Source organism: Tiliqua scincoides, chromosome 7 (genome assembly GCF_035046505.1).
Source record: "Tiliqua scincoides isolate rTilSci1 chromosome 7, rTilSci1.hap2, whole genome shotgun sequence".
Lineage (NCBI taxonomy): Eukaryota > Metazoa > Chordata > Lepidosauria > Squamata > Scincidae > Tiliqua > Tiliqua scincoides.
The window spans coordinates 64,510,880-64,538,490 of NC_089827.1; the positions used below are offsets into that span (position 1 = coordinate 64,510,880).

Consider the following 27,611-nt stretch of genomic DNA (forward strand, 5'->3'; position numbering starts at 1 on the left):
GAAGGAACACCTGTTCTCTTATCAATGTACCCGTGTGCTAAGATTCCTCTTCAGAGAGCCTCACCTGGTATCTGTGCAGTTATCTTTTGAATCCCAGGTGAAGACTTAAGGGGCTTTAGTTTTTAACTGCTGGTTTAATGGCTGCGATATTTTTCTCATTGTTAAATTACACATATTTTTAATTGCAAACTACTTTGGAAAATTGTTATTTGAAACTGTTTTAAATAAATTAAAAACTAAACTATCAAGCTGCTTCATCAGAATTTTTATGAGACATGACTCTAAGTGTGTGTATCCACACACAGTTGCACCCTTTGTAACCAAGTACAAAAAGTGCATAATTGGACCTTAGAGTTACTTCCTAAGTGGGCTAATGAACCCATTTTTCTCCCTTTGGCCTACTGAAACAACTAGGAAGAATGGGAACAAACAACTAGGAAATTATCCAATCTAACCATCATTAGTAATCCCTGTTTATTGAAATTTTATACAGAAGTCTTTGGAGAAGTGAATGTTTTCATTATGGTGGTGACAGACACAATTCTCATTCATGCCCTTAAACAAACAAGCTTGACTTGAGAGCCAATGGTTCAACTGTCATGATAAGCTGGGTGAAAAATATCTTCACTGTATTAATTAATCTAACATTCAGCAGGTGTGCCTGAACCAATTCATAAGACAACCTAAAATTCAGACTCACAGAGTAAATCCTCTAGAAATGACTTCAGTTTCTTGAATGAGCCGCAATGCTTTCCTCACAAGGTTAGTGAAGGCTCGGCAATTAGCCACAGTATCTTCTAACTGGAGCTGGCATTTTCTCAAGGACATCTGCAGCTTGGCTGTCCTCAGTGTGTCCAAAGCTCGCATGCACATGTAAACAAATAGGGCTACTCCCCACAACAGTCCAATGGATCCATTCCACCAAGAAGGAAACACAATCAGTGAGCTGATAAAGGCAAGCACTAACGATACATCCCTGAAAAACAAATAAACCAACATGAGCCATTTTTGCAGTTAGCCAATAGTGTAAATTGCAATTAAAATATGACTGATATGCTATGAAATGTATGTGAGGGGATGCATGTGTTTCACAGTGATTCCAATTTTTGCCTCAGTGGTCCATGGGATCCTAAAGGTTGGGAACCACTGTTGTAGACCCACCGATTTAGGGCCCAATCCTATCCAACTTTCTAACACAGGTGCAGCCGCAATGCAGCCCCTTGGTAAAGGAACAAATATTCCCATACCTCGAGGAGGCCTCTATGACTGCGTCCCCAATACAGGAAGCAGTGCATACTTTATAGACACAGCAGAACTGGCACTGGAAAATTGGATAGGATTGAGCCCGTAGTTGCTCCAAACAAACTAAAAGTTTTATCCTAAGGTTTCCTTCCTTTTGTGAAAGGAGTCCTACAACCCTAAATCTTTATCTATCTACCAATTAAAGCCTACAGCTCAACTGATAAGCATTAACTTTGCAGATCCACAGAGCTATGCGTTCACTTCCTTGGATTTTGTATTAGTGGAAAAAAAAACATACATTTGAAAAGGTTCTCTCTTTCAAATGTATGACCTAAAAAGTGATTGTTCAGCAAAGAAGGACAGTAACAATATTTTTTCAGGCTCAAAAAACAGCAGAAAGGGGCATATTTCTTTATGGAACCAAACCCTGAAGTAATGACTGTTTTGTTTTCCCAGATTCTGACTCATTTAACCTGAATACCACACCCCAAGATACTCTTTAAAAAGCTAACTGTAAAGACCTTTTGGTGGGCGGTCCAAGTCTTTCAAACTGCTTGCTCATTGCTTTTCTTAAAACCATATTATGAATATATCCAACAGGTAAGTTTTTCTCACTTAAGGTTTCTCTTATGTTTGCAAAGCTTTTCTTTTTCTGAAAAATTACTAAAAAAATGGCTTACAGAAAACAGAACTTAGATTGCAGAATTTGATATATCTGATTGGAATGGGTCAACACAGTTCAGTTTATCCGAGTATTTGCTCACTCATTGGGAACTGTGAGGCATTTAAATTTCCCATTACTTTTACCAACCACTAGGTCTTGAAATACTGCATTTTACAGTAGCCACTAGACACCACAAAAGTACCACCAGTTGTACGAGTACCACTGGTTGAGAAACGCTGATCTATAGCCCTAATAATTAAAGACTGGAATGGAAGAACTAGAATCTTATAATCTGCCCAGGCAATCCACTTCCGGACTCTTTGCTTGAACAGGCTTGTTGGATGGAGTCTAGGAGGAAATGGAAGCCTTCCTCTTCTGTTCTCTCCTTAAGTTTCATTCACCCAAATTGTTTGAAAACGCAGGGCTGAGAGGAGGCTCAAGTGTGCTCCAGACAATGAGGTTCCAGTGAGGTGGGACAGGTGCAGGTGTGGAGTACCAAAAAAAGAGGGTGTAACATCAGTTGGGCTTAGGCTTGTCCTACCCTCAAGCAACTGCTATTCAAGGCATGCCATCTCTGAACAAAGAGGTAGCATACAGCCACTGGTAGACTTCTTTCTTGTGAATTTGTCTAATCCAATTTTTAAAGCCATTTAAACAAGTAGCAATCATCGCATCATGTGGAAGTGAGTTCCATAAATTAAATAATGTGCACATGGTACAGATTAATACAAAATGCAGTCACTGTATGCATAGAGCATGATGCTTCCTCCAACAGCATATGTAGCATACACATGGTTTAAGGCAATACCAAATATTAGGAGTTGCTAGGGAGCGTAGTGTTGGAAGATGCCCATGTTCCTGTTGCTTGGGCTGCCCTGCCGACAGGATACTGGGGTCAAGTAGCTCAATCAGTTCAACATCCTCCTGCAGCAAAACTTCCTGTTGCAGGATGGTGCAGAGAGCCTCTGATCGAAAACCAACATCCTTAATGTGAAGAGAAAAACTGTCAGTTAAACATCTGTGCGCAGAAGCAGTTCTTCCAAATGATTTTCTAAATCACTATTTATACATTTCTATGTTTTGTAGACTATCAGTAATGCCCACTTAGCTGTTGCTTAATTCTAAACCTCAACAGCTGTATGAATAATTTTGCAACACTGAGATAAATAACTGCAACTTCAGAGCCTGTAACACACAAGGCAATATACATTTATGGCTATCACCTTCAGTCAAAAATAGCCCCTGAAGTTAGACAGAATTGTTAATGAAACTTGGCTGCACACTGGCCAGCAGTACCAATCAGAAGCCCACTGATCAAGACAGGCTCTCTGGAAAGCAACTCCAGAATTCAGAGAGGCTGTTAAGAGGCAGACAACAGTATATTTTATCACAATGAGAACATCACCACAATACAAGCAATCGAGGAAGAAGTTTGAACCATGCATTTTAAAAAGGAGGGAATTTGTCAGTAAGCCTCTAATGGCCTTTGTGTGCTAGTAACATAATGCAGAAATAATAAAGAATCCATAAAATATCAGAATGCATCCAAAAGATGTCATTTACACCGAATGACAGTCCCTCCCTATAGAATTCCTGCAATACAGATTCAAACCTCTTCAGTTCACTATTCAACTTGAAGCTCAAGTGACTACCTTTCTAAAGAAAGAAAAAACTCACAAAATCAAGAAAGAAAATAAGGAATCTTAATAAATAATTACTGGAGAAAGAAATAGTATTTGGCAAGCAGATAGGTTAAGAACATAAGGTTGGAAATAAGGGATGCTTACCAACTGGTGAAGTAGGTCATCTTTTTTCTTATATGGTAAAAAAGGAAGCCAGTTTTTAATTCTCTCAGCTAGGTTGGACAGGATATCTTGCTATAAGGAATAAAGCAAGTGATTGCATCTATAAATATGACAATTATTCTAAACACATTGGAACAAGTTTCATTTCATCTGACCTACATGTACGTTAAGCTGTTTGAGAAACAGGATTTTCACAAAAGATAAGAGATATTATTACGTAATAGGTTGCACACAATCTGCAAACCAAGTGAACTTTAAGACAACAGTGCCATTTCTCCCTTCAAGAGTCTGTCACCAAGAGAGGAGCAGAGAAGCATTTGAATGGCTAACCAAAACCCAAGGGAAAACAAGCACAAATGGAAATGTTACAGACCTCAACATATTTTCAAAATGGCTTGTGCTCAATTGCACTCACATGTAGTCATCCTTTTTAACAAACAGAGCTATCAGAACAAACATGGAACATACAGTCAAGATTAGCACTGGTTAGTTAATTGGACTGTAACAGACTTTAAAGGATGATTGTATGAACTAGTCCTAGAATCTAAGCCATAAAAACTAGAAGAGATGCATTATAATGGCAAACCCAGAGGGAAACAGAATTGAAAAAAACTACAGCTGTGTGTTCTCGTTGGGACTCTAGAACATGTCTTGTGCTCCAGGGTTAAGGACCTCAGAGGGTGAAGTCCAGGCATAACTAAAAAAGCCATTTTTCCTGTTTCTCTTTCTTCCTCCTCCCCACAAAAAGCCACATGGAGAAAGGAATTTTCCAAAGATGAAAGCACCAAACAGGAATGGCAAGAATATTGGAGCATCTTACTGTATAAATGGTTCCAACTGGACAGACAGAGGACACTGGCTTCACTTCATTCAAATCAAGACTGCTATTGACACATATTGTCTTTGTTCTAGTGGTGGCAGTGATTAACACTATGCTCTGGACACTCATTATTCCCTTAGTCTACATCTCTTTTGTTCTCTAAGAGCTGGCAAACAAGTACATCCAACAAGGACTGGGGAAAGTTCTTCAAGGAAGTAGAGCCTAAAATTCTACATGTTGGATAAGGTATGCAACAATTCCCTGAACCATCCAAATTTCTATACTATGAAGATCCCCTGAACCAATCAGGCATCATACTCAGATATATCCTTGGATCACAGCAATAATACAGAGAAGTGGTTTTGGTCAGATTTTATCATACCCTGCTCTATGTAAAACTCCTGATTTATGTACCACAATATTTGAGATTTTTCAAAATCTGGTACGCAATTCAAACAAAGCTCTTCTAACAAGTTGCACTGCAAAATTGCAAATTATTCCAAGGTCTAAACAGGAATAATATCTGACAAGTCAATGCCTGAAAATGTAGACTACAGCGATCCAATAGTTTAAACTACACACCAAATAACAAACTTTTACCTAGATACCAGATAGTAGAATTATTTTAAAATGTCATCTCCAGATTTATAACTGGGAATGTTACTGACAAAAAAAAAAGAATCATGCACATGCATGCCAGGTCATGTCATCTTTGATAACTTCCAACCTGCTTTGCAGTTTGGGAAGATCTGAAGCCCATGTAAGAATAAGTGTTGCTGCTTTAACTTATTGGAGCAAGTATGCTCAGACTAGAACAGCCATTTGTTTATTTAATTCAAAGTAAAGAAAATAATCAGTAAAGTTTTCCATTTTCAGAGAGGGGCTTTAACTAGCAGGCATTTGTAAGTATTTCTTTCATGCACCTCTCATCTCAAACTGTTTCCAGTAAAGCTACAAAGCAATACTTTTAGCTATATCAAAATGGACCCTTCCCTAAAATATGATCTGGCAGATATTTAAAGCAAAAATAATACTTTTTGAAGACTAAAATAATGAAAGTAAAGGTCAACCAAATTAAAGGCAAAATGGAATGAAGTCATCAACCAGGATCTTCATCTTCCATAGTAGTCCCATGATCACAGAAGTGATTCAGATTCCTGGTCAGCTGGAGATAAACTTCAACAAAACACTAGCAAACTATACTAATAATTACCTTAGTAGTGACTCAGGGGGAAGATTATCTTCCTAAAGCATGAATAAACTGAAGGTCTGTCATCCAATTAGCTTCATAAACCAAAAGTTGTCAACATGCTTGAAGCATCTCATTATTATTTGGCCTCTAAGCAACACTTTACTTGACCAGTGGGGTATTCGCAGAACAACAAGGTAACAGGTTATTTATGTAATCATTTAAAATAATCTAATAACACTTTTTGAGACAAAATTATACCCCAGTGAAGATACATGAAGTGGAGTTAAAGAGGAGCCACGGGTGTGACTGCTCTTCTCTCTTTTGGGCACAGCTGCCTCATAACATCACTGTCTGCAGGAAGAGAAAAGTGAGGGGAGATTTATTCTGGAGCATAGGATCCGACTCATTCTCCAGCCTCTTTGCTTCAGCCGGAGAGTGGTTTGGTCAGATGGAGACCAGTTCAGAGGAGCCAAGTGGGTAATTTCAGACACTTTCAAGCCTTTGATCTGCTGTTTGTCAGGAGGCCCACTGTAGCACAGCAACAGTTAAAGGCAAGACAAGTGGGAAGCCAGATGAAAGCTGCAGATGGGGGCTGGGTCAGGGGTCACTGTTTAAATAATCTGTCCTCAGAAAGGTGGTCACTATGCAACTAGCTTGGGAACACAGGCAGATGTCACTAGACACTCAGCTAAACCACACTTGTGTCAACCAGTGCCTCCTTATGAGAGGAACATTTGTGCAAACCAGTACAAGCTGAGATCATGCTGAAGAATCTCCAGATGTCCTAGAAATGCCATCTTATGTGATATTAATTACTAAACTGAGTCATTCCAGTCAGCGTTTAAGTGGGGAAAAAAAATTACAAAATGCAAATTCATTGAAAATAAGCAATTATGAGCATTTTTACTGTCGTCATCAGCAGTAATTCAGGATGAAAAGGAAGCTGCCTACTGTGTTCCTTTGTAAATACAGGAACTACAGTCCAATTCTAATTTTAGTTTTGCCAGCTTCTACCTCACTCTGGGGAGTATGCTAAATATAGTTTTCCTTTCTGTCCACTAACATTAGAAGGTCCAGCACTGTGGGGTCCTGTACGGAACTACAAAAGCATGGCAACAATTTATAAAGAGGTCCGAACTGCAGTTTCTCTATGGTGCCAACAGAAATGTTTATATCTAACACAAATGTCTGAAACCTTGCTCAAGAGAACTGAAGAAAAGATCCCAGATTCTTTAGTTCTAACAGACTTCCCTAACTGCAAGGTTATCCTTTGAGCAGAACTATGCATTATATGTTATAACAGGAACATTACCTAAACATTAGTTTGCAAGTTAATATGCATGCAGCATTGGATCTTTGCAAGTAACAATCAGTAAAGACAGGAATGTTTAATCCCTGGAGGCTGCCAGTGCTTCCTGCTTTCCCCACAGGCAAGCTTCTTCTGCTCTTGGAGTCCAATGGAAATGGTGGGGGGAGCAGACAAAAAAGTCTGACATGCATCTACACAGGAGAACCCACTGGCTCTCCTTTGGATCCTGCATTAGCATTACAAGGGAAGCATGGACTGGAAAGGTAATTGGTAGTTCTCCTTTAGCACAATGCTGATGAGTCATTGTCCTTCAACAATTTTACAGTACAGAATACTCTCAAAAGCAGAAGTAAAAGAACTAAAAATACACATTTAGAACCATTAGAAGTGACAAATTTTTTTCTGCAATATCAGAGCATTTTCAACCTATCTTCAATCATCCATATGAAATATGATTCACTGGGCAGAACCAGCACTGAACTTTATCATCTAGTATCTTCTTTTGCTGTCCCTCATACAAAATTGAAAGGCTTAGGCTGCAATCCTATCCACACTTTCTTGGGAATAAATCCCATTGAATACAATAGGACTTACTTCTGAGAAGACATGCATAGGATTGTGCCCTCTGTCAATCTAAATTTTATTCTTATTTTATATACCTGAGATGTATATATCGTATTTTTATGTTGCAATTTAGATTATATGCTGTAATCTTGATCTTATATGTACCAGCTATATTCCACTGAAATAATTTATTCCATTAAAAAGTGAAGTGAATAAAAATAAATAAATTTTGCATGGTCTGAAGTTAGGTGACAGAGCAACCTTGAAGAAATTAAGCAGGTTTGACCTTGGTCAGTGCGCAGATGGGAGATCCTCATGGAGCTTTCAGTATCTACCCTTCAGCTCTATGAAGGAAATATGGGGCATAAATTAAAAAAGAACTGTCGCTGACTCACAGCCCAGTCATAACCAGCCTGCCCGTGGCATGATACAGTGGCACCAAAACATCTGCTACTGCATCTTGTATGGGCAGAGAGGCAGTAGGAATTTTTCTTGAGGTAAGGAAACATTTGTTCCCTTACCCCATGTTAAGCCCCAGCAGCCTCTACGGGTCTATTCAGATCTGTGACAGCTCGGTTTCTGGTGGAGAATTGGGAGGTCCTTGAGGTCCTTCACATGCGAGGTCAGCACAAGCATTGTGTCAAAGCTGTGAGTGCTGAATTCACAGGTGAGAAGGGCCCACTGTATAACAATAAGGATAAATCATTTTTAAACACGTTTTCACACGAGAGCTAAGGTAGTAGTGAAAGGCTTACCCTCTGACCGGCACTTGGGTCCATGTCTTTTTGGCCCTCTTCGGATGTACATCCTTCTGGCTTTTGCGACAACGGTGAGCATATTTCAAAATCCGTATGTCCCAAGTCTTGTAAGTACTGAAAAAGTGGTGAATTCTACAATACAAAATGAAAAGGCATACATTAATTGGGTTGTTTTAGTATATCTGGATTCACACTGATTACTGTTTATTCAAATGTAGCCTATGGACGCTTTTGTAATGCATGAAATGAATGCTTCTTGAATGGATCTGGAAGTCATCTCAAGTAACTACACATAATGCTATGTAGAGGCCACCTGTATGGCCTTCTGTGCAACAGCAGTATGGCATAAAAGTGAAGAAGCAAATCCACCTCTATCCACAATAAAACACCTAATCCAATGGTGTCACTAGGGTTTGTGTCACCCAGTGTGGGAGGCTAGTGCATCACTCCATGATGAACCTTCTCCCATACAGTGTGCAGGGCAACACTCAGGCAATGGGCATGGTGATGCACCATTGTCCCAACCCGTCTGGTTTTTTTACTATAACTTTTGACAGAATAGAGATATTTCAATAGAGTTTGTTTCATTGCATTCTGTATGAAATTAGGCATTGAATGATGTATAACATGATGGTATTATTCAAAAATACAAAGATTTTAAACCTTAGCGCAGCATCTATGGTTGTGGGAGAGATTCTATCTACCTAGCTTCAGGCTAATCACAAAGAAGTAAATGCTCTACAAAAGAGTACCTAATTGAACAGGACTGCCAATTAAGCCACAAGTTCCAAATACAAATATCTTAATTTTACTTTGGAAAATTATACTACAGTACAGGTGATGTCTTTGTATCTGCAGGAGATCTGTTCCCAGATCCCCTGCAGACCCTGAAAACCACAGATAATCAAATTCATGGATGTCTGCCCACCCTGAACCCCTGCTAACTAGGTAAGAGGCATTTTTTCAAGTGGGTGCTCCTCTTTTTAGCAGGGGGAGAGTAACCAGCCCACCTCACCCCAGCAGTGTCTTTTCAAGTGGCTGTCTGCTAGTGTTCCTTTGCATCTTTTTAGATTGTGAGCCCTTTTGGGAAAGGGAGCCATTAGTTATTTGATTTTTCTCTGTAAACTGCTTTGTGAACTTTTAGTTGAAAAGCAGTATATAAATACTGTTTAATAATAATAATAATAATAATAATAATGCGACCAGAGCCCTTCTGAGCCAAAGCCCTTCTGAGTGGTGTGCAGCCTCTCTGAGGCTCCGAAAACCTCCCAGACACAATCAGAACAAGGTTCTGGTCGAGTGGGAGATATGTGGGGGGGGGGGGAAGGGAGGTGATTTGGAGATTCAGCATCCACAGTAAGGTGAACTCGCGGATAAAGAGGCCCCACCTATACCTACGTTATCAGCAGCATATATGAGAAAGTACCTTCAGTTTTAATTGTCAGATTTGCTGGAAACTCATCACAGAATGCTTCGGACACATTTGCATGCGAAGCAAAACAAAAGTAAATTTTGTTTACTTAGCCCTTTTGGGACAGGGAGCCATTAGATATTTGATTTTCTCTGTAAACCACTTTGTGAACTTTTAGTTGAAAAGCCGTATATAAATACTGCTAATAATAATAATAATTAATAAATTATATCCTTCTCCAGCTGCTGATTTCATTTTAAATTAAAATGGCAGACAGAAGACGTTGAATGCAAGAAATGACATTCTCCCTAGAGTCCACCACCCAGAGAAACTGCTTCATAGTAAGACTGGTTTGGTGCTATGTACTTGCTTTCACATATTCCTGCATCAACAATGTTGAGAGGTCACACTCCAGTTATATTAATGATCAAAGGCAACAACTAATGCAGGCTTTACACAATGGATGGAACAACCCACATCCATCCATTTCAAATGGTTACTAGCAAACTGTACAAAACCCAGTGTGTGCAACTGCCAATGGCCAGTACTGTGTTATGTTATAAGTAGAGTTTGCTGGATTCCTTTGCCAATTCTTGTTTTGTTGAAAACCAAAGGAAACACCTTTTGTACTTTCCCTATGGAATTTCCCAAAAAAATGGTTACGAAAAGCTTCATCACCTGAGCAGACATGCCTGCTAATGAACGCATAAGAAGCAAAACAGTCAGTTTCATGTTTTGAACACTTACCTGCACCCATGACGCTTTAACATGACTCAGCTACATGGCAAACTCCCTGAAGAAGCACTGCAATGATACTTGAAGCATTTTTTCTTATTTTAAATAAGGAGAGCTTTTCCCTCCATGTTGCAATGCAACTGCAAAATACTTCATTAAACATCTTTGATATTCTAAATTAACTGCAACCAGTTTATTAACAGTTTATTAACAGAGCAAATAAACTAACCATACCAGACTGACATATGACTCGTACTTCAAGAAAAATGTTAATAGGTATGATTTTGCTATGTGTTAATTACTTTACAAAAATTACAGTAGTTTAGTGTAATCAGGTACAATAAGGCAGAATTTTTAAAAGCCAAACATTAAGCAAACAAGTTCTACTAAAGTTGCCTCTAACTGTACCTGTAGACTTCCTCAACACAAGGGGGAAAAAAGTTATCTTCTTGAATCTTAAATGCAAACACGTCCACACTATGCCTTATATCAGTTTTATACTACTTTGACTCTCATGGTTGCCACCAAGAATTCTGGAAATGATATTAAGGCAAGTTCATAAATATTTCCAATGCCCAAGGAACAATTTTATTTACTACTATAACTTATATCCTCCTCTTTACAATAGTACACAGTTAATATAAATAGAAATGACCAATGTATAAATAATAATTGCCATAAAAAGATAAAAACAGCAGTTTAAAGCCCAGGGAGACAACTCTATGTAAAACTACACTGCTATAGAGCAATGTACACTGCCAGCAGTAGTTCCTTGGGGAGGCTGTTCTACAGTCTATGCACCACTACAGAGAAAGGCCTTCTCTCTCATGCCCACCTACCATGCTAATAAGAGCAAGAGAAAATGCAGAGGAGCTTCTGACAGAAATTCTTGAGCAGGTTCATTAGGAGATGGTTCTGGAGAGCCATTTCCGACTTTAAAGGTCAAAACCAACATCTTGAATTGCACATGGGAATAAATGGGGCAACTAGTGAGAGCCTGGAAAATACTGACGTTATGGGTCAAGAAGCCAGAAAATGGAATGAAAATAGGGCAGTAAGCCATGGACTAAAAACTGTAGTTGGTGAAAATAGATTCCAAAAGGAATAAACAAAAAAGAAGATTAAGTATAGATGGAAGGGGGAATAACTGTAAAACACACACACACACACACACACACACACACGGCAGTACAGAAACGAAAGAAAAGAGAATCTGAATGCAGTTGGTAGGCAAGAGAAATAAGGAGCAAGTAGAGAACCTTGCCAAGAGTTATAGTTATAGCAGGAGACAATGGACTGAGACGCAGCGTTCTGAAGACACAGTGGGTGGTGCACATACAGAACAGAAAAATGGAAGGACAAAAAAATCAGAGTTTGGACAACTTCATATATAACTTTAAAAAAAAAGAGGGTTTATAGACTTTGGGTTATTGGCCAGAAGAAAACAATCAAGTAAATGAACTTTACAAGACCTTCCATTGTGAGACATAGGACCGATGTGTGTGTTGGCAACCTTCAGTCTCAAGAGACTATGGTATCGTGCTCTGAATGGTGGTTCTGGAACAGTGTCTAGTGAGGCTGAAAAGGCCAATTCGGGAGTGACAATCCCTTCCACACTGGGAGCAAGTGCAGTCTGTCCCTGGACTGATGATGGCACAGAAATTGCCAGGTCTAGACTCACAGAAATGAGAATTATGTGGCTCATCCCACCATCATAGCATTTTAGCAATCCTAAGGCGAAAGCAAAAATCAAGAGGCAAAATCAATCAAGCAATTCCCAACCTTAGTAAGCTCCTTCACTTTCCTGGAAACTTTCATTCAGATCCCAAGTGAAGAGCCATTCACGTAGCTTCTAGAACTATAGCCCTAGGAAAAAAACTTGGCCTAGTGAGTCTCTGTCTTCTTGGAAGTTGGAGAGCTTGAGGCAGAGCTCCACTCCATTTCTGTGGGGCTCAGAAACATCCAGCCACCATTCCTCCAGTACACAGTGGGCTCTGCAGTGCTTTGTGAATCTCTTAGGCCCAAATTCTAACCCACTTTCCAGTACTGGCATAGCTGTGCCAATAGGACATGTGCTGCATCCTGCAGTTGGGGGGCACTCACAGAGGCCTCCACAACGTAAGGGAATGTTTGTTTCCTTACCTAGGAGCTGCATTGTCCTTATGTCGGTGCTGGAATGTAGGTTAGGATTGTGCCCTTAGTTGAAAAGCAACTTATAAATCACTGTGGTCCAGCACGCGGCCTGCAAGGCCAATTCTGGTGGCCCTCAGGTGGCATCCAGCCCCCCCATTCCCCTGTCAATCCGGTGCTGCATGGCTCCCCACTTGGAAGCCAGAGTGCAAAGAGTGCATAGAGTGCCTTTGTGCTTGTAAGCTGGAGTGGGGCAGGGCATGCTGGTGGCTTTTTGATCTCCTGCCATGCTGTTCCAGCTTCTCCTTTGGAGAATGAGAAACTGAATGGTGTAACAGGAAGACTGAAAAGCCCTGCTGTATCTGCCTCCGCTTTGAGCCTGCCTAATGTCCTCAGCAGACTAAAAAGCGGAAAAAATTGGTGGCAGCGTCATAATGTCACCACCAATTACTTCAGGGATGGACCACATCAGCCCAGCCAGGGGGATCATGCAAGAGTCACGCAGTCCCCTGCCTGTCTGAAGTTCAATAATGTATTCAATAATATTTGAATTACAATTGTGTCGAATGAAGGATAGCCCATGATTCCCAAAAATATGTTGTTTTCCAGTTTGTGTGCTGGCATGTGTAGCTTCCAAAGGGTGAGGACCCTCACAAGCAACTGCTCTTTCCCCCACTGCTCAAGCAACGCAGTAGGGGAAAGAGCAACTTGAAGTTTGTGCCTCCAAAACTCCAACTACATGGCACACTTTGAAAAGCCCTGGAATGGGTCACTATCTTCCTCTTTAACCTGCCATATCAGACTGTTGTAAGTGCTATAAAGATAATTAAAAATGCTATGCCTCCATCTCTAGGCTTATTTTCATGTTTGTTGCCATGCAGTACTACACTGGTTCAAAAGTCCATCAGGGCTAGTGAGCTAATCTACTGAAGAGATCAAATGGCCCTGACCCAAATCAAGTTCTGAATAATCAAAACTGTAAGAAAGTTAATCATTTAACATAAGTAGGAAACACATAAAATTTGGTGTGGCAACGAGGGTGAGAGAAAACCATGATCAAGGTTTAGGGACACTGGGCACCCTGTTGACTGATTTTCATTGTCATGTAAATCTACTATTATTTAAGACATTGGCCACAATTCAGAATAAAATCAATTTACCTGTTATGACAAATGAAATTGAAACAAAGATAAAACCATGATTAGTTTCCAAGCTAATGATTGCAGCTGCTAAAATCAAAGTCACACCCAAGTAATTTCTGCTGATGCATTAGAAAGGAAATGACTAAGGCTTTCTCCATTAGGTCTACCAGGTTTCCTCCCTCTCCCATCCTATTACAACTCCTGTGAATCTAACCTTCTATTAACTCTTAACTAAAGGAATCAGTGCAACTTAAAACCCACACAGATTAACAGACCGTAATAGCCTTGCTTAAAACCACAGCAAAGCTAAAGATAGATCAGAAGGGAGAACATAAACCAAAGGTGACACGCCCACCTACAGCCTTAGACTACTCTCTACCTTAAGTATTTCATCCTTGGTTAACAACTTAAAGCCACTATAAACTTACTTAGAGGCTGAAATAAAGGTAGCCCAGGTTATTTTGAAGTGTTATATTTAAAAAAAAATTAAAGGAAAGACTTACAGGCAGTATAATTCTTGTCTCGCGAAAAATATGATTCCACCTCTCTCTCAGATACTCTCTCAGTGTATCTGAGAGAATTTCTCCCACCGCCCCGTTTCTTTCCACTTGCCTCTCCAGGGTGACTGGAGCAGAAAATTAAAAGTATCAGTCAGAGAAACGGCACCTGCGCTCTTGCACAGCAGCATTTTCCCGGCATCATCAGCGGAAGCAGCCAGCGGCGCACTAGCACTCTGCAGTTTCTCCTATTAGCATATGACAGGAGAAGCGGAGAACCAACTGATGGATTCTTAAAGGCTTTTAGGAAGCAACTGCTTACAAGAAATAATGCATATTGATATTATACAAAATCCCTCGCAAAGACTTTCCAAGCAACTGCATTTAAAGGTCTTAGTCATATTCCTTTGGCTCACAGTCATCTTGGCCTGCTGATCATCCAGCAAACTCCTCACACATCTCACATTTAATGAGTAAGAGGCAGCAAAATCTACACTATCTTTACGTTCCTTAATATCATATTTGTTAGTGCCGCTCTGACCAGCTTTGTGCTTCCCCCGAATAGGCTTGCCTAGACTTTTTATAACAAAAGCTTTCTTTCAACACAGCAGCCAGGCCCTCAAAGCAAATACTGTACAAGTTTTTTCTTTTCTTTTCTTTTTAGATACAAGCCTTTAGACCACTCAATTTAATGGACATGAATGTACTCCCTGATTTTACTCCAATCTAAATGATGCTGGATATGTGACTCCCGTCACATACACAGACTATATATTACTTTTACTCTAACTCCTACTTCTGCGTTTTTGCATTTACTATAACAACACGCACCATTCACTTGAAGCTATAATGAGTCACCTTGACAATCTGTAGGGGACTTTCTAACTGAGGATAATAATGGTGAAAAGAATGCTCACAGTCTCAGTCTATGACTAACAAACAATCATGCAGCCACAAAAAAAGGCAAATACAGTCTTAAGATTATTTGTTTGCAATATTTCTAGACGGGATAGGTATGTAAAAGGCACAGGATGAGGCCTCATGAGGAATACCAGTTTCTGTGTTAATTACTCATGTTCAGGAAGCTAAAATCAAACTGGAACAAACACGAAGAGGAACTAGAATGGACAAGAATTACACATCTACTTTTTGCCAGGCTTGTTTAGCGATTAAAAAGAAGCTACAATTGTAGTTCACATATTAGTGGCATAAGCTGATTCACTTTTCCCATACTGTTTAAGCTGCAAGTGGTTTAATAAGCAATAGCATGATTGCTATATACTACCTCTGGTTTCTGTTCAAATGGCTACTTTAGGTTTGTACCTATTTTGTTTATCATATACATGATGTCTCAGGGTCCAAATCTATCCAGAACAGGAGCATTGGTGCCAAATGCTGCCTGCTGGATTTGAGTATGCTAGTATCTCCTCGGAGTAAGGGGACATTTGCCTTCTTACCCTGAATAAAGACCCAGCCTGATCAATGCACATAGGATTACAGCTTCAACTGATGTTAATACTGCCAGTTAATATTAAATTTCAAGATCTAATTTACATAATGTCATTATTGAGCAACAGCACACACAAAAAATGACCACGTGTCAGAAAAGTACACACATGCAAAGAAGAAAATAAAGGTAAATCAATTGTTCTGATAACATCTCAAGCATCCCAAGAACTTGCTGAACATGTCCGTTATCTTCACTATATATTCAATGAATAACATCAAGGAAAACCAACGCTGAGTGCATTTGGATAGTGATTCTAGTAAGAGTGCATGCTTCATGAATAAATTACAAAAGAAAAAATGTTACGATTGCAGTAAGGAAACCTTTAAGCTAATGAGAACCTTTCACAAAAGACCTGCATCATACTGAGAGCTTGCCACACTTTATTTTTTTATTCCACTTACCAATTCACTATTATACTGAAGACCAAGACATGTATATGAATGACTTTGGAAAGGTAGATTTGAGAAGCAAAAAGTAACTACTTGAGGCTACAATCTTATGATGCAAGGGTATTAGTCTATATACCAGAATAGTCAGAAGATTGGTGCATTCCCCTTCACAACATTGGGGAAATGAATTGTGCAAAGTATTGCACAAATCCCTAACAGAAAAAAATGGGAGTCATGTAGAATAACACACATATCCTCCCAATCAGCTACAGCTACAAAAGTCAGTATACAGAGCAGCTATTTTCAACCAGTGTGCTTTGGCGTATTTGTGTGCCGTGGAAATTTGGGGGAGGGTCATTTATTAGTAGGGCCATTGGGGCACATTAGCCCCCCACCAGCAAAATGGTGTGCCTTGTCAATTATCAAAAAATTGATGGTGTGCCGTGACAATTTTAGCACCTGGTCAGTGCGCCCTGAGATGAAAAAGGCTGAAAGTTGCTGATATAGAGTATGAATTAAAAACTGTGCCATTATGTTGTAAACGTAATATCGGTGGAAAGGACCAGGCACAGAGTAAAGCACAGCATATCAAACAGGCAGATCAGAAGATCCCAACTTGCAGATGCAGTGGGGGCTGACTTAGCTGGAGCACAGGATTTCACTATTAGTTTAACTATGAACCTCTCTTAACAAACTCAGAGTAACTGAACAGTCAATATGATAAAGCACATAAAGCCACAGTATGTTTTCCAACTATGGAACTACTCCAGCAATTTATTCCTATTCCATGACCCCTATGCAAAGTCAGGGGAGAAGGCAGGCTGATTGAGAGGAGCAGTGCCTTAGTGATCAGTGCTTAAAGTTCCCTTCCCTCTGGGGAAGGAATTTGTTGTTCTGACCCAACAAATACTTTTTGTTGGGTCAGAAGTTGATGTGCTCCATTTCAGCAGCATGGGCTAAGTGGATTTTCTCCCATTCAATTTCAGTATGCTTTTGCTCAGCTGCCAGTTACTCTCTCTACTACTCCCTTTCAGCTGCCAGCTTTTTCTCTTCTAGTTCCAGCTGGACCTGGAACTGAGCAGAAGTCAAGGTACCTTGTGTGCTTCTGCTGGACCCTGGTGACCCCAGTGAGTCAGGCTGAGGTTGTACCAAACTCTAGGCCAGGGATCAGCAACCTTTTCAGCAAAGAGGTCAGACATTCTGTGATGATATCATCACGTTATTGCCAAACTTCTGGATATTGTCAAGCTCTCAGAAGCGGTAGCAATACAGAATCCAGCTTGGGAGGCTTTGCAAAGCTTCACAAGCTGAGCATTGTGCAAGCCAGATGACCTAGGACAGCAGGCCCGAGGAGGTGCTGGACCCTCTAAAATGGTTTTACCACCACACAAAAGCATGAACAGAGTGCTGTCCTTGTCTATCTAATCTCACTATCCAGTTGATCCCTAAAAATAAGAAACAAAAAGACTGTTTGCCTTTAACTCTAGCTGTTTACTGCCAAACTACACCCTTTGTACCTTTCGGAAGAGTCTTTCCCAGAGCTATAACATACAAAAAATAAAATAAAATTTGCCAAAGTTCGTGCAATGGCTGTTGGGGTATCATCCCCTACTACTAAGCTAACCACATCAGGGAAGGCTAGAAGGTAGGGTAGACCTAAGAGAGCAGTGTCAATTGGTTAGTGCACACACACCCCTTCCTGGTCTCTGTTTTCCTTTTTACTGGGTCAGCAGATGAATGGTAGGGAAACTGGTGGTTTTAATTCACTTCCACTATTCTAGATAGAGGGAGGCATATGAGAAAAAACTCCATCCCAGGGGAGCACTGAATGCCTGGGGTTCTTATTAACAATCAAAACCACAGGATCCTATGCAAGAGCACTCAGATGCAACAATTCGTACCTGTGAATATGGACTAGGCAGGCAACATTCAAAAGATAACTAGTTTATTAAAAACCCAGAAGATATTAAACCAAATGAAGGGGGGGGGAACCAAGAGCAGGGAAGGAAAAGTACATGCAGGCTGATGGAAAATATCTGAACTTAGCTGAATGAACACCAAGTAAAAGCTTGGTCAAATTAGGTACAGTAACTATAGGTACAGCTGGGATGCTACTCAAGAGCAAAATTCACAACCTCCCCTCCCCCCATGCATCATTGTGGTTAAACCAGTAAGTTTACAGGTAGGCTTTGGGGTAGAGAAGGGTAGACGCAGTCTAACTAAAGACAGAGTCACAATCACTAGCTAGTTACGTTGTCCAAGGAATCTCTGTTCCCTGCACTTACTGGAGAGTCTGTGGGTGCACTTCCATAATCCACCATTAGGCTTCATGGCAGACTGGGGAAAAGACATGCAAGCTTCCTCATGCTTCGATTTAACCAATTTCTGCCCAGCCCACAGGCGTACACATTTGATCCCTGTTATCCATATGCAACGTTGGGCAGAAATGGCTTAAGTAACTTTGGTCTGATGCTGTCATTAAATTATCTGATTGGAGCAGTGGACCCTATCTGGTCTTTCCATTCCACCCCTTTACCTAGACAGACTGGTTTGGCTGCCCAATCAGCAGGGCCAGGCTAATCACTAGGAGGACTAGCAACTCCAGACAGAAAAGAATGTTTCAAAACCACAAATGCATGTGGCTGGCTAGTAATAGAGTTTCAAACAAAGGACAAGCTGTTGTAGAAGTATGTCACAGCAACTTTTTAGATTGCTGAACTTGCACAGGAGTTTCTAGGGAGTTAGAAGGCCCTAAAAATAAGGAAAAATAGGCCAAAAAAATGAGAAAAAGCAAGGCATTCATCACAAAGACTACACATTAAGTGCCCGCCCTCCAACCTGTGTAACATACACTTCCATTGATGACTGCAAAGTTCACTAACTGGAAGATAATTAATTAGCCTGTAGCATTATAATGGATACAGCTGGAGCACCAGCTTAGAGGAAGTCATGCAGCAAAACCCTGCAGCTTACGGACAGAAGAAGGTGGGTTCTCCTATCCTCTCAATCAGTAAAGGGGGGGGGACACCTAGGACAGGTGATCAGTATAGGGGGAGGCCAACTCAAATACACAAGCCATGTGATGGGTGTGGACCCTCAGCTGGTGTCCAATGTGGCTGCCCCTGAGTTGATGTATGCATTATTGCAAGCAACCCCCCCCCCCCTTGACATGCAGCATGACCTTCTCTCAAGGATTTTGCTCAGTTTTTCTGTGGGAAATGCTTACTTAATGGCTAGTGGCAACTTTGAAAACAGCAAGCAAATGAGAAAGGGTTTTGGAGGAGGTGGCACCTTTTGTAGCAAGGGGGAGGGTTCAAGAAGATGTTGCTGTTCTTGCAGAACTGTCTGAGGCTTTCAATATTAGTACCGTTTATCTAGGAGTGTCTGCTCCCTCATGTTTAACTTGTCTGTCTTCTTGCAATTCGTATTGCAAAAACAGCATTAAGTCCTTGCTACTCTTGCCTTACAAAGGAGCTGCCATGAAACCATACTAAGTACAAACCACTCTTTACCTCACTGCCACAAGGACCTTGTGGTCTAAAAACACACATTATCTGCTTAAGGTTGCCCAGAAAACCTTAATGTAAGAAAAATATTTTCATACATTTTTAGTGGCAATACCCAGATTTCATTGAAAGTTGCAACTACTTTACTGATCTAAAGTTCATGGAAATACAAATCAGTATTTGCATAATGTCACCTCCACCACCCACAGGGTACGCACAAGAGCGTAATATCAAAAGAGGATTTGCCTTACTGTACATACAAGCATAATTGGAGGGGGGGGATCAACCTTTCACAGGATCCTCCACAGATCTCTGCCTTGAGCATCTGGACAAATTTCTGAAGACTTTCAATATGAGCATTATAGTCAGTTCTTTTTATCTGCAAATTCGCTTATTGAAAGGGGCAAAGTTGCCACCTCTGTCTTGTTACCCATGACTCTGTTCTCATTATCCACAAATACTGTGGCATGCCAAAGGAAGGAGCCAAGAGACAAGTGAAGGAGGCATCTCCCTCCCTGCTGAACTCTGAGGTCTCGTTGTTGGGTCAGCAACCTTGAGTGAGTCAAGGAAGAGCCAGCAGAGAAGGAAACATCAGATGTTGATGAATTCTTTCGATCACCCAATCCCACAGACTTCAGAGTAAGATCCAGTTCCATAAAGTTCATAGAGAGTATGGCAAAGAGGGTCCCCTGGAAACCAAACCCATTTTCCCCATAGGTTCAGTGATTGAGGGTCCAATCCTATCCAACTTTCCAGCACTGGTGCAGCCACAGTGCAGCTCTCAGGTAAGGGAACAATTGTTCCCATACCTTGAGGAGGCCTCTGTGCCTGCCCCTCCACCACAGGATGTAGTACACACCCCATTGGCATGGCTGCACTGACACTGAAAAATTGGATTGGGCCCTCAGTATCCACAAGGTTTTCCAGGAACCTAACCTTGGTGGATAACGAGAACTGACTGTACCTCAAACCAAAAAAGAAGCGTCTCTCAACAAAGGAGTGTTTTATTCTGCAGTGTTTCTCAACCAGTGTGATACTTGTGGTGGTGTCTGGTGGTACTCACAGAACCCCAGACCCCTGCTTCCTGGCAGCGAGACCAGCAATGCAACACAAGTAGAAACAGGAAACTCAGTTCAATGGGCAGAGCCCCAGTGTGTGCTTTTTCATGTTTGAAAAAGCCCTCCCATCCACTCTGAGCCTCTTACTGGTGTTTGTTGTATTGCATTTGGTCTCCCAATCTGGAAAAACTGGTTATGATCTGAGGCTGCCAGTTTGAAACAACTGGAAGTACCCAAGAACTGACAACATGCTGATATACTGATGAGCTGACCCTAGGTGGCAGAGAGGAGTTGCCGTCAAGTGGAGCGTGGGAGGCGAAGGGCCAGAGAGAGGCCAGAGCAGGAAGGAATCCAGCTGGAACAAGGAGTTCTATGAAAGACTAGAACTATTCAATTGTAAAAATCCCTACGGGGGTTTAGAACAGCCTGCCTATGTAAACCGCCTTGGATTAAAGTCTGAGGAGAAATCCGACGACCAAGAAAGTCGCTATATAAATACCTGTATAAATAAATAAATTGCCAGTTACTTCTGGTGTGATACTTCCAATAGGCGGACCATGCAGAGTGGGGACAAATGTTGAGAAATGCTGGACTACTGCAAGGAAATTCTGGGATGTAGATGCCTAGACCAGGGGTGTCAAACTCATTTCATACAGAGGGCTGAAGTTAGCATTCAAGCTGCCTGCTGAGGGCTGGAAGTGACATCATTAAGCAGAAGCAGAGGATGGCCAGAGAGAAGCACTTTGTTCTCACATAGAAACTCACTAGCTGCAAATGACAGAAGAGAAGATGTGCAAATATTATTCATGTTTTCAAGATATGAGAGAGTCCAATTAAGATGCTGGGAGAGTCCAATTGTAATGGCGGTCAGTGAAATTGCTTCTGGGGGCCACATTCAGCCCGCAGGCCTTATGTTTGACACCCCTGGCCTAGACAGTACAAGAGTGGTACGTCTGCATAATTCACATTGCAACTCCCCCCCCCCCAACAAATCTGTTTGTTTTTAAAGGGGCCCCAGCACTTTTGAAGGCAACCACCTTCATATCTGTGCTCTTTGCCAGGCCAACCCACTAACTATAATGGGGTTTACTTGCGAGCAGAAGGCAGCCTCTGAAGGCCACCACCCTCCTGATATACCTGTGCTCTTTGCCAGGCCCACAAAGAGTGAGGCCACAATCCTGTGCACACTTACCAGGGAGTAAGCCCCATTGACTATAATCGGGCTTACTTCTGAGTAGACCTGCACAAGATGGGGCTCTCATTCAGCTTGAAGGGGAGAGCTGCCAGCAGGGAATGGGGGGGCGAGACCCCCTTTGTGCCCCCTCAGGAAGCCCCCGCGGCCCTGCCAGCGCCTTTGCCCGCCCCGCCTGCCCACCCCACCCAGAGGGCGGCTCCACCCGCCAGCTGAGGCAGGGCGGCGCCAGGCCTCTCTGGCAGCCGCCCCCCGCGCGCCCCCACCTCAAACACCACGTCGTCGTCAAACTCCGGTGTCATCCTTCTCCGCCATCCGCGCCGCTCCCGCCTCCAGGCACGCCGGGAAAGCGAGTCCGCCGAGCCCCCGCCGCATAATCTCCCCCTGCACGAACAAGCTCCGGTCTCGCAAAACTACAAGTCCCGGCAGCCCCCGCGCGGCAGGCAGGTAGCCCTCTTCGCCTGCCCGGTGCCGATTGGAGGATTACCGAGGTGGGCGGGGAAAGGGGGAGAAGCCACACTCCGCCTGCAGTGGCGGCTCTCGGCCTGCAGGGGCCGCTGCCGTGCATGTCGCTCGCGGCAGGCTCAGCGGGCGCGCGGCTCATTCAGAAGCTGGGATGCTGCGCCGGAGACGCCGCTCAGCCGCCGGGACGGGGACGGGGACGGGGACGGGGACTGGGACGGGGCGGCGGGCTCTCCCTCCGGGGGGCGCAGCCGTGCCTTAGGGAAGACCGGCCGGGGAGCGGGGGCGCCATGAGCTCCGCCGGTGAGTGCCGTGGGAAAGTCGGGGGACTTCGGGGAAGTTGGTGGGAGCTTCTTCTGAGTTTTTCCCTGCCCCAGATGCCCATCCAGGGGTGAGCGTGAGTTCACCCAAAGGGTTTGTGTGTGTGTTCACCCTAGGGGTATGTGTATGGGGGGGGGGTGTTCACCCATGTGTGTATGTATGTGTGTTCTCCCAATGGTTGTGTGTATGTGGGGGGGGTGTTCCCCCAAGGGGGATGTGTGTGTGTAAGAAAGAGAGAGTTTGAATACACAATACAGTACAAGGAAACGTTGCTCTTTTCCACCTCATGCCCCCCAACTCTCTCCCTTAAATCTACCAGAAAGAGGTGGGGGGGGCGTTGTGGGGACGATCAAGGCAACTTCCTCTGAGTTGGACTTTCAAGTTCTCCTTGTCCAGAGCTCCCAGTTTCGTGCTGCCTTCTTCCTCTTGGGCTGATGGCTTTTCTTTTCTTTTTGTTTTCTGGGGGGGGGGGGGGGGAAAGTGATTTTCAACCTTTTTAGTCTCATGGCACACTGACGTGATACTAAAATTGTCAAGGCACGCCATCAGTTTTTTGACAATTGACAAGGCACACCATGCTGTTGGTGGGGGGCTCACATTCCCCATGGCCCTGCTAACAAATGACCCTCCCCCAAACTCCCATGGCACACCTGCAGACCATTTGTAGCACACCAGTGTGCCATGGCACAGTGGTTGAAAATGGCTGAGCTACTAGAAGGAGACAAAGCAGCCCAATCCCATGCCTGTCTACCCATTATATTCAATGGGGCTTACTCCCAGGAATGTGTGTTTAGGATTGCAGCCAAACTCTTATAGATCTTGACCTTCCCTTCCCCCCTTTATTCTTTCCCCCACTAAGGGTACTTTTAGGGAACTTTTCTGCTGCTGATTGGATTTGATCTGGGATTTGATCTGGGATGTGACCTGGGATTTGAAATGAAGAACTTGGTTGGGTTTTACTTTTGAGTAGTTTTTCTCAGTAGGGAAATTGCCTCCATCTTCTCAGGGTTGTTGTAGCATCTGGGAGTAAACAAAGCCCCCAGTTTCCTGGCTGATGTAGATGGAGTCCAAACTCATTCCTCTTTTGGCTGCGCTGGAATGGAAGGAAGCGTCTCTTTCATTTTGATCCCTCCTTTCCTTTTGTCTTGTAAAATCAGGAGGCAGTACAAAAATAAGGGAAGAATTTTTCACTTGTTTTCCCAGTCCACAAAGCTTATAGATACAGACATCGTTTAAAGTGTGTACATATTTGCTGCACATCTGGCAATTCGGATGGGGTTAGACTGCAATTATTACGTGTGGGGCACACAAAAGTAGAGGCAGGCAGGCAGGTAAGGTGATTTTATTGGCTTCCTTTGCTCTTTATGAAGTCAGCTTTTGCATTGCACAAACAATAACTGGGCACTGTGCCTTGACAGTCAAATGCATTTAGAATACTACTGGGTAGATTTCTTGTGGCTTTCAGTAATTCTGTTGTGAACCTTCACAATAAAGGTGATCAATAAAGGGGGAAATGTTTTCCCCCATAAAGACAGTACTGTATGTTTGTACTCACACCTAACTCTTTGGTGTGCATTTTAAATAAAACCTCACCCTAACCATTACTGTATTATTTTATCCCCAAATCAGAGAGAACAATGTCAGCTTTGTTTCTAACCATAATATGGTGTGGGCAGCTCATGTTTAATGCTTGCAGACTTTGGTATTGTACTGTGTTTACAAAAACTTGAATACCTTGTTTTTGCACATCTGCTCTATCTGTGGGAAGATGCAATTGATCTTTTTTGATTGTTGCCTGAAAGCTGCTTGTTAACACATTAACAGCACAAGCCTATACATGTTTACTTGGAAGTAAGTCCCACTGTATTCAATGGAGCTTATTCCCAGGTAAATTGGTATAGTATTGCAGCCTGATACCTTAATTCTGAACTATTTCTTTTGGTCAGGGTTTTGCATCATGCTGTACAGACTTTGCAGAGCTCAGTTTGCAGAGCTCTCCAGACTAGCTGGAACCAGCACCTTGCCTAAGCCCTTCCCCATGTGAACAGCTTACCCTTCCACAGGGAAGCCTCCACCAAGCCTCTCTGTGCATCCCCAGTCTTCGCACTGGCCCGCTGCTTTCAGGTTCTGATGCCCCAGCAGACTTTGCACCCGGATTTCGAGTTGGTTGTGGCAGGCCAGAGGTTTTGTGGAGGCTTGCCGGCAGAATGATAAGTGTTGTCCATGCTGGGGAAGCCTTTGCCAGTGCGCAGTACAGAATTGCAAATTATTAAGTTACACCATAATTATACATCACTCATTTATTTGGAAGTAAGCTCTCTGAATTTCAGTATAACTTACTCAGGGCTGGCATGCCCTGTGCTGCCTCAACTCCCCCCCCCCATGCCGCTTCTGTGCGTGCGCACACCCCATGGTGAGCGCCTGTCCTTTATTTACCAGGAACATCATCCACAACTTGCCTGGTTCCTGTTACTTCTGGTTGAAATGGAAGCAGTGCAGCCAAGGTTCCGGGGGGGTAGACCTGGGCTCCTGCATGGACTTGGAGCCCAGATCTACCAGCTGGGAAGACCTGGGCTCCCACTTGAACTTTGAGCTGTTGACTGGAATGGGAGCCCAAGTCTACCCAGCCAGTAGATCTGGGCTCCAAATCCAGGTGAGAGCCAAGGTCTACCAGCTGGGTAAACCTGGGCTCCCATTCCAACCAATCTTGCTGGCACCCCACCCAGTGGGCTCTCTCCTGGTGCCCAATTTTGCCCCAGCCCAGTGGCGCCCTTTCCTGCTGGGCTGGCAAACTGTTTTGGGGGGGCTTGTACCCATGGCCCCCTCCTTGGATCTTCCCCTGGGTTGGGCCAGCCTATGACTGACATCCATGTAAGGGTCAACTTGAGATCTACTGGGGCCTGAGATGATGTGCCAAATGCTGTTTGTCCTCTTACCTGATGATGTGTCGCCTTTTGCTTGTCCCTGGATTGGAAAGGGAAGAGGGAAATGGAGAAGAATAGGAAGTGAAGAGGAGAATGATAGGCTAGAGCAGCGGTGCTCACACTTTTTTGGCTCGAGAGCTACTTTGAAACCCAGCAAGGCCCGGAGATCTACCAGAGTTTTTTTACAATGTTCGCGCCATCATAACATAACATTTATGTGTACATTGTATGTTGGTGTACCTTGAGCCCCACTGAGTATAACAGGACGTACTCCTGAGTAGACATGCCTAGGATTAGGCTGTGAGGCTGCAATCCTAGCCACACTGACCTGGGAGTAAGCCCCATTGAGTACAATGGGCCTTACTCCTGGCGTTTCCTCCCAGAGGCACCTGAAAGGGGGGGTCGGCACTCCGCGATCTACTCATTTTGCCTCGCGATCTACCGGTAGATCGCGATCTACCTATTGAGCACCCCTGTTCTATACACTAACCACAGCTCAGACAGAACTGTACTAGAATCCTGACAAGCACTGTAGGATCTCATATTACATTCTCAACCAGAGCAGAATTTCTGGGGGGAAATGGTGATCAGTTGTGTATCTAAGCATTACAAGCTAGACAAATCCATATTCTGACCCAGGTAATTACAGACTTTGTTGACATGACTTTGTAGTTTCTTATTCTGAGTCCCTTTTCCTAGCATTTTTCCTGCAATTGGCTTACCTTTGGAACCCTGGAATGCACTTCAGACAAACAGCTGTTTTTGTATTATTACAAGATCTAGGTGAAAAGGGTGTGCAGTTTACAAAGTCTGATTAAAAAATCATGATGCCCAAAACTGTCCAATGGTAGGACATTATCCAACATTTTATATAGCATCTCTACTGTACTCGCACTAAATAGCAACACTACAGTGAAGAACACACTATACTATCGAGAACTTAAAAATTCTGCTCTTATCAAACATAAACGTTTGCTCGAAAGAGAAAAATGTTGTGCAAAAACTCTGCTGTTTTAAATTAGAGCTGTAGGACTCCAAAATGTTTTTGCAACATATGTGGAGCAACTTAGGTCAAACTGAGTGTACAACCTTTTTGTGTGTCTGTTTTTGAACAAAGACCACAACCACTAATTGAATTCTGCTTTTACAGGAAAAGTCTTCCTGTTTAAAAGATCCATTCTGTCTTACATCTGTTCTCCAAAACTGCCATAAAGAACAGCTGATCAGCATGATTTATCCACCATTCTTAATTCAGTTAAGAAAGATAAGAACAATGTCTCTGATGTGGACACAAGGAGGCTTCTAATCTAACAGATGGGCAAACAAAAGTAGGAAAAATGCATCTCTGACCAAAAAGAGAGGGAGCCCTGATTAACACCCATAAACACAGAAACCTCTCATTTTAAACCAAAGATCTTCCTTAGCTTTCTAAATTGACAATGGCTAGGGAAGATGAAGCTCTGACGTTTAACAGTTCAAAAGAAGAGCAAGAAATGCCTTCCAGTATTTACATATATAACTAAACTTGTGTGATCATGATTAAGACAGGGTAAACTCTAAGAGAAAGAAGTTAAGATTATAGTGGAAACAGCAGCAAGACTATATAAAGAAGCAAAAGAATGCACTGGCAAATATTTACTTTGCATTAAAGCAGACCTAATTGGGACTGCTTTCCACAGGAGAGGGCAAGTCTCAACACATGATCCTAAACTTCTGGCTCTGCTTGCCTACCTACTACCCACCCCACCCCCAAAACAAATCCAAGTCTTTTGCTGTGCAGCTAAAAGAGCCAGGTGACATTTTACAAAGTCCAGAGCTCAGTCAGATAATAACACTATATGCCACCTAAAGGTCAACAGATAAGGACAAGTCACTGGGGCTTCACTTCTACATCAACCTGGCTCCAAGGACATTAGGCAGCATGGCTTAATGGAAATTCTGTTTTGGATTTGGACACAGATTCAAGTTCTGCATGCCTAT

At 42.6% G+C, this 27,611-nt stretch overlaps 2 protein-coding genes across 4 annotated transcripts in view; one reads left to right on the top strand and one right to left on the bottom strand.

Moving 5' to 3' along the window:
- VEZT (vezatin, adherens junctions transmembrane protein) overlaps positions 1 to 22,322 on the bottom strand; it is a 40,344-nt gene extending 18,022 nt beyond the window's left edge. For both annotated transcript variants that reach the window (XM_066633201.1, XM_066633200.1), the window contains exons 1-5: positions 22,191 to 22,322; positions 8,352 to 8,486; positions 3,694 to 3,783; positions 2,715 to 2,890; positions 701 to 976 (exon numbers count right to left, since the gene is read on the bottom strand). In XM_066633201.1, the coding sequence (XP_066489298.1) occupies positions 701 to 976; positions 2,715 to 2,890; positions 3,694 to 3,783; positions 8,352 to 8,486; positions 22,191 to 22,226 (713 nt within the window). In that variant the 5' untranslated portion in view covers positions 22,227 to 22,322. The remainder of the gene's footprint in view (positions 1 to 700; positions 977 to 2,714; positions 2,891 to 3,693; positions 3,784 to 8,351; positions 8,487 to 22,190) is intronic.
- Positions 22,323 to 22,594: 272 nt separating this feature from the next.
- Positions 22,595 to 27,611, top strand: part of FGD6 (FYVE, RhoGEF and PH domain containing 6) — a 74,096-nt gene continuing 69,079 nt past the window's right edge. For both annotated transcript variants that reach the window (XM_066633567.1, XM_066633568.1), the window contains exon 1: positions 22,595 to 22,689. In XM_066633567.1, the coding sequence (XP_066489664.1) occupies positions 22,677 to 22,689 (13 nt within the window). In that variant the 5' untranslated portion in view covers positions 22,595 to 22,676. The remainder of the gene's footprint in view (positions 22,690 to 27,611) is intronic.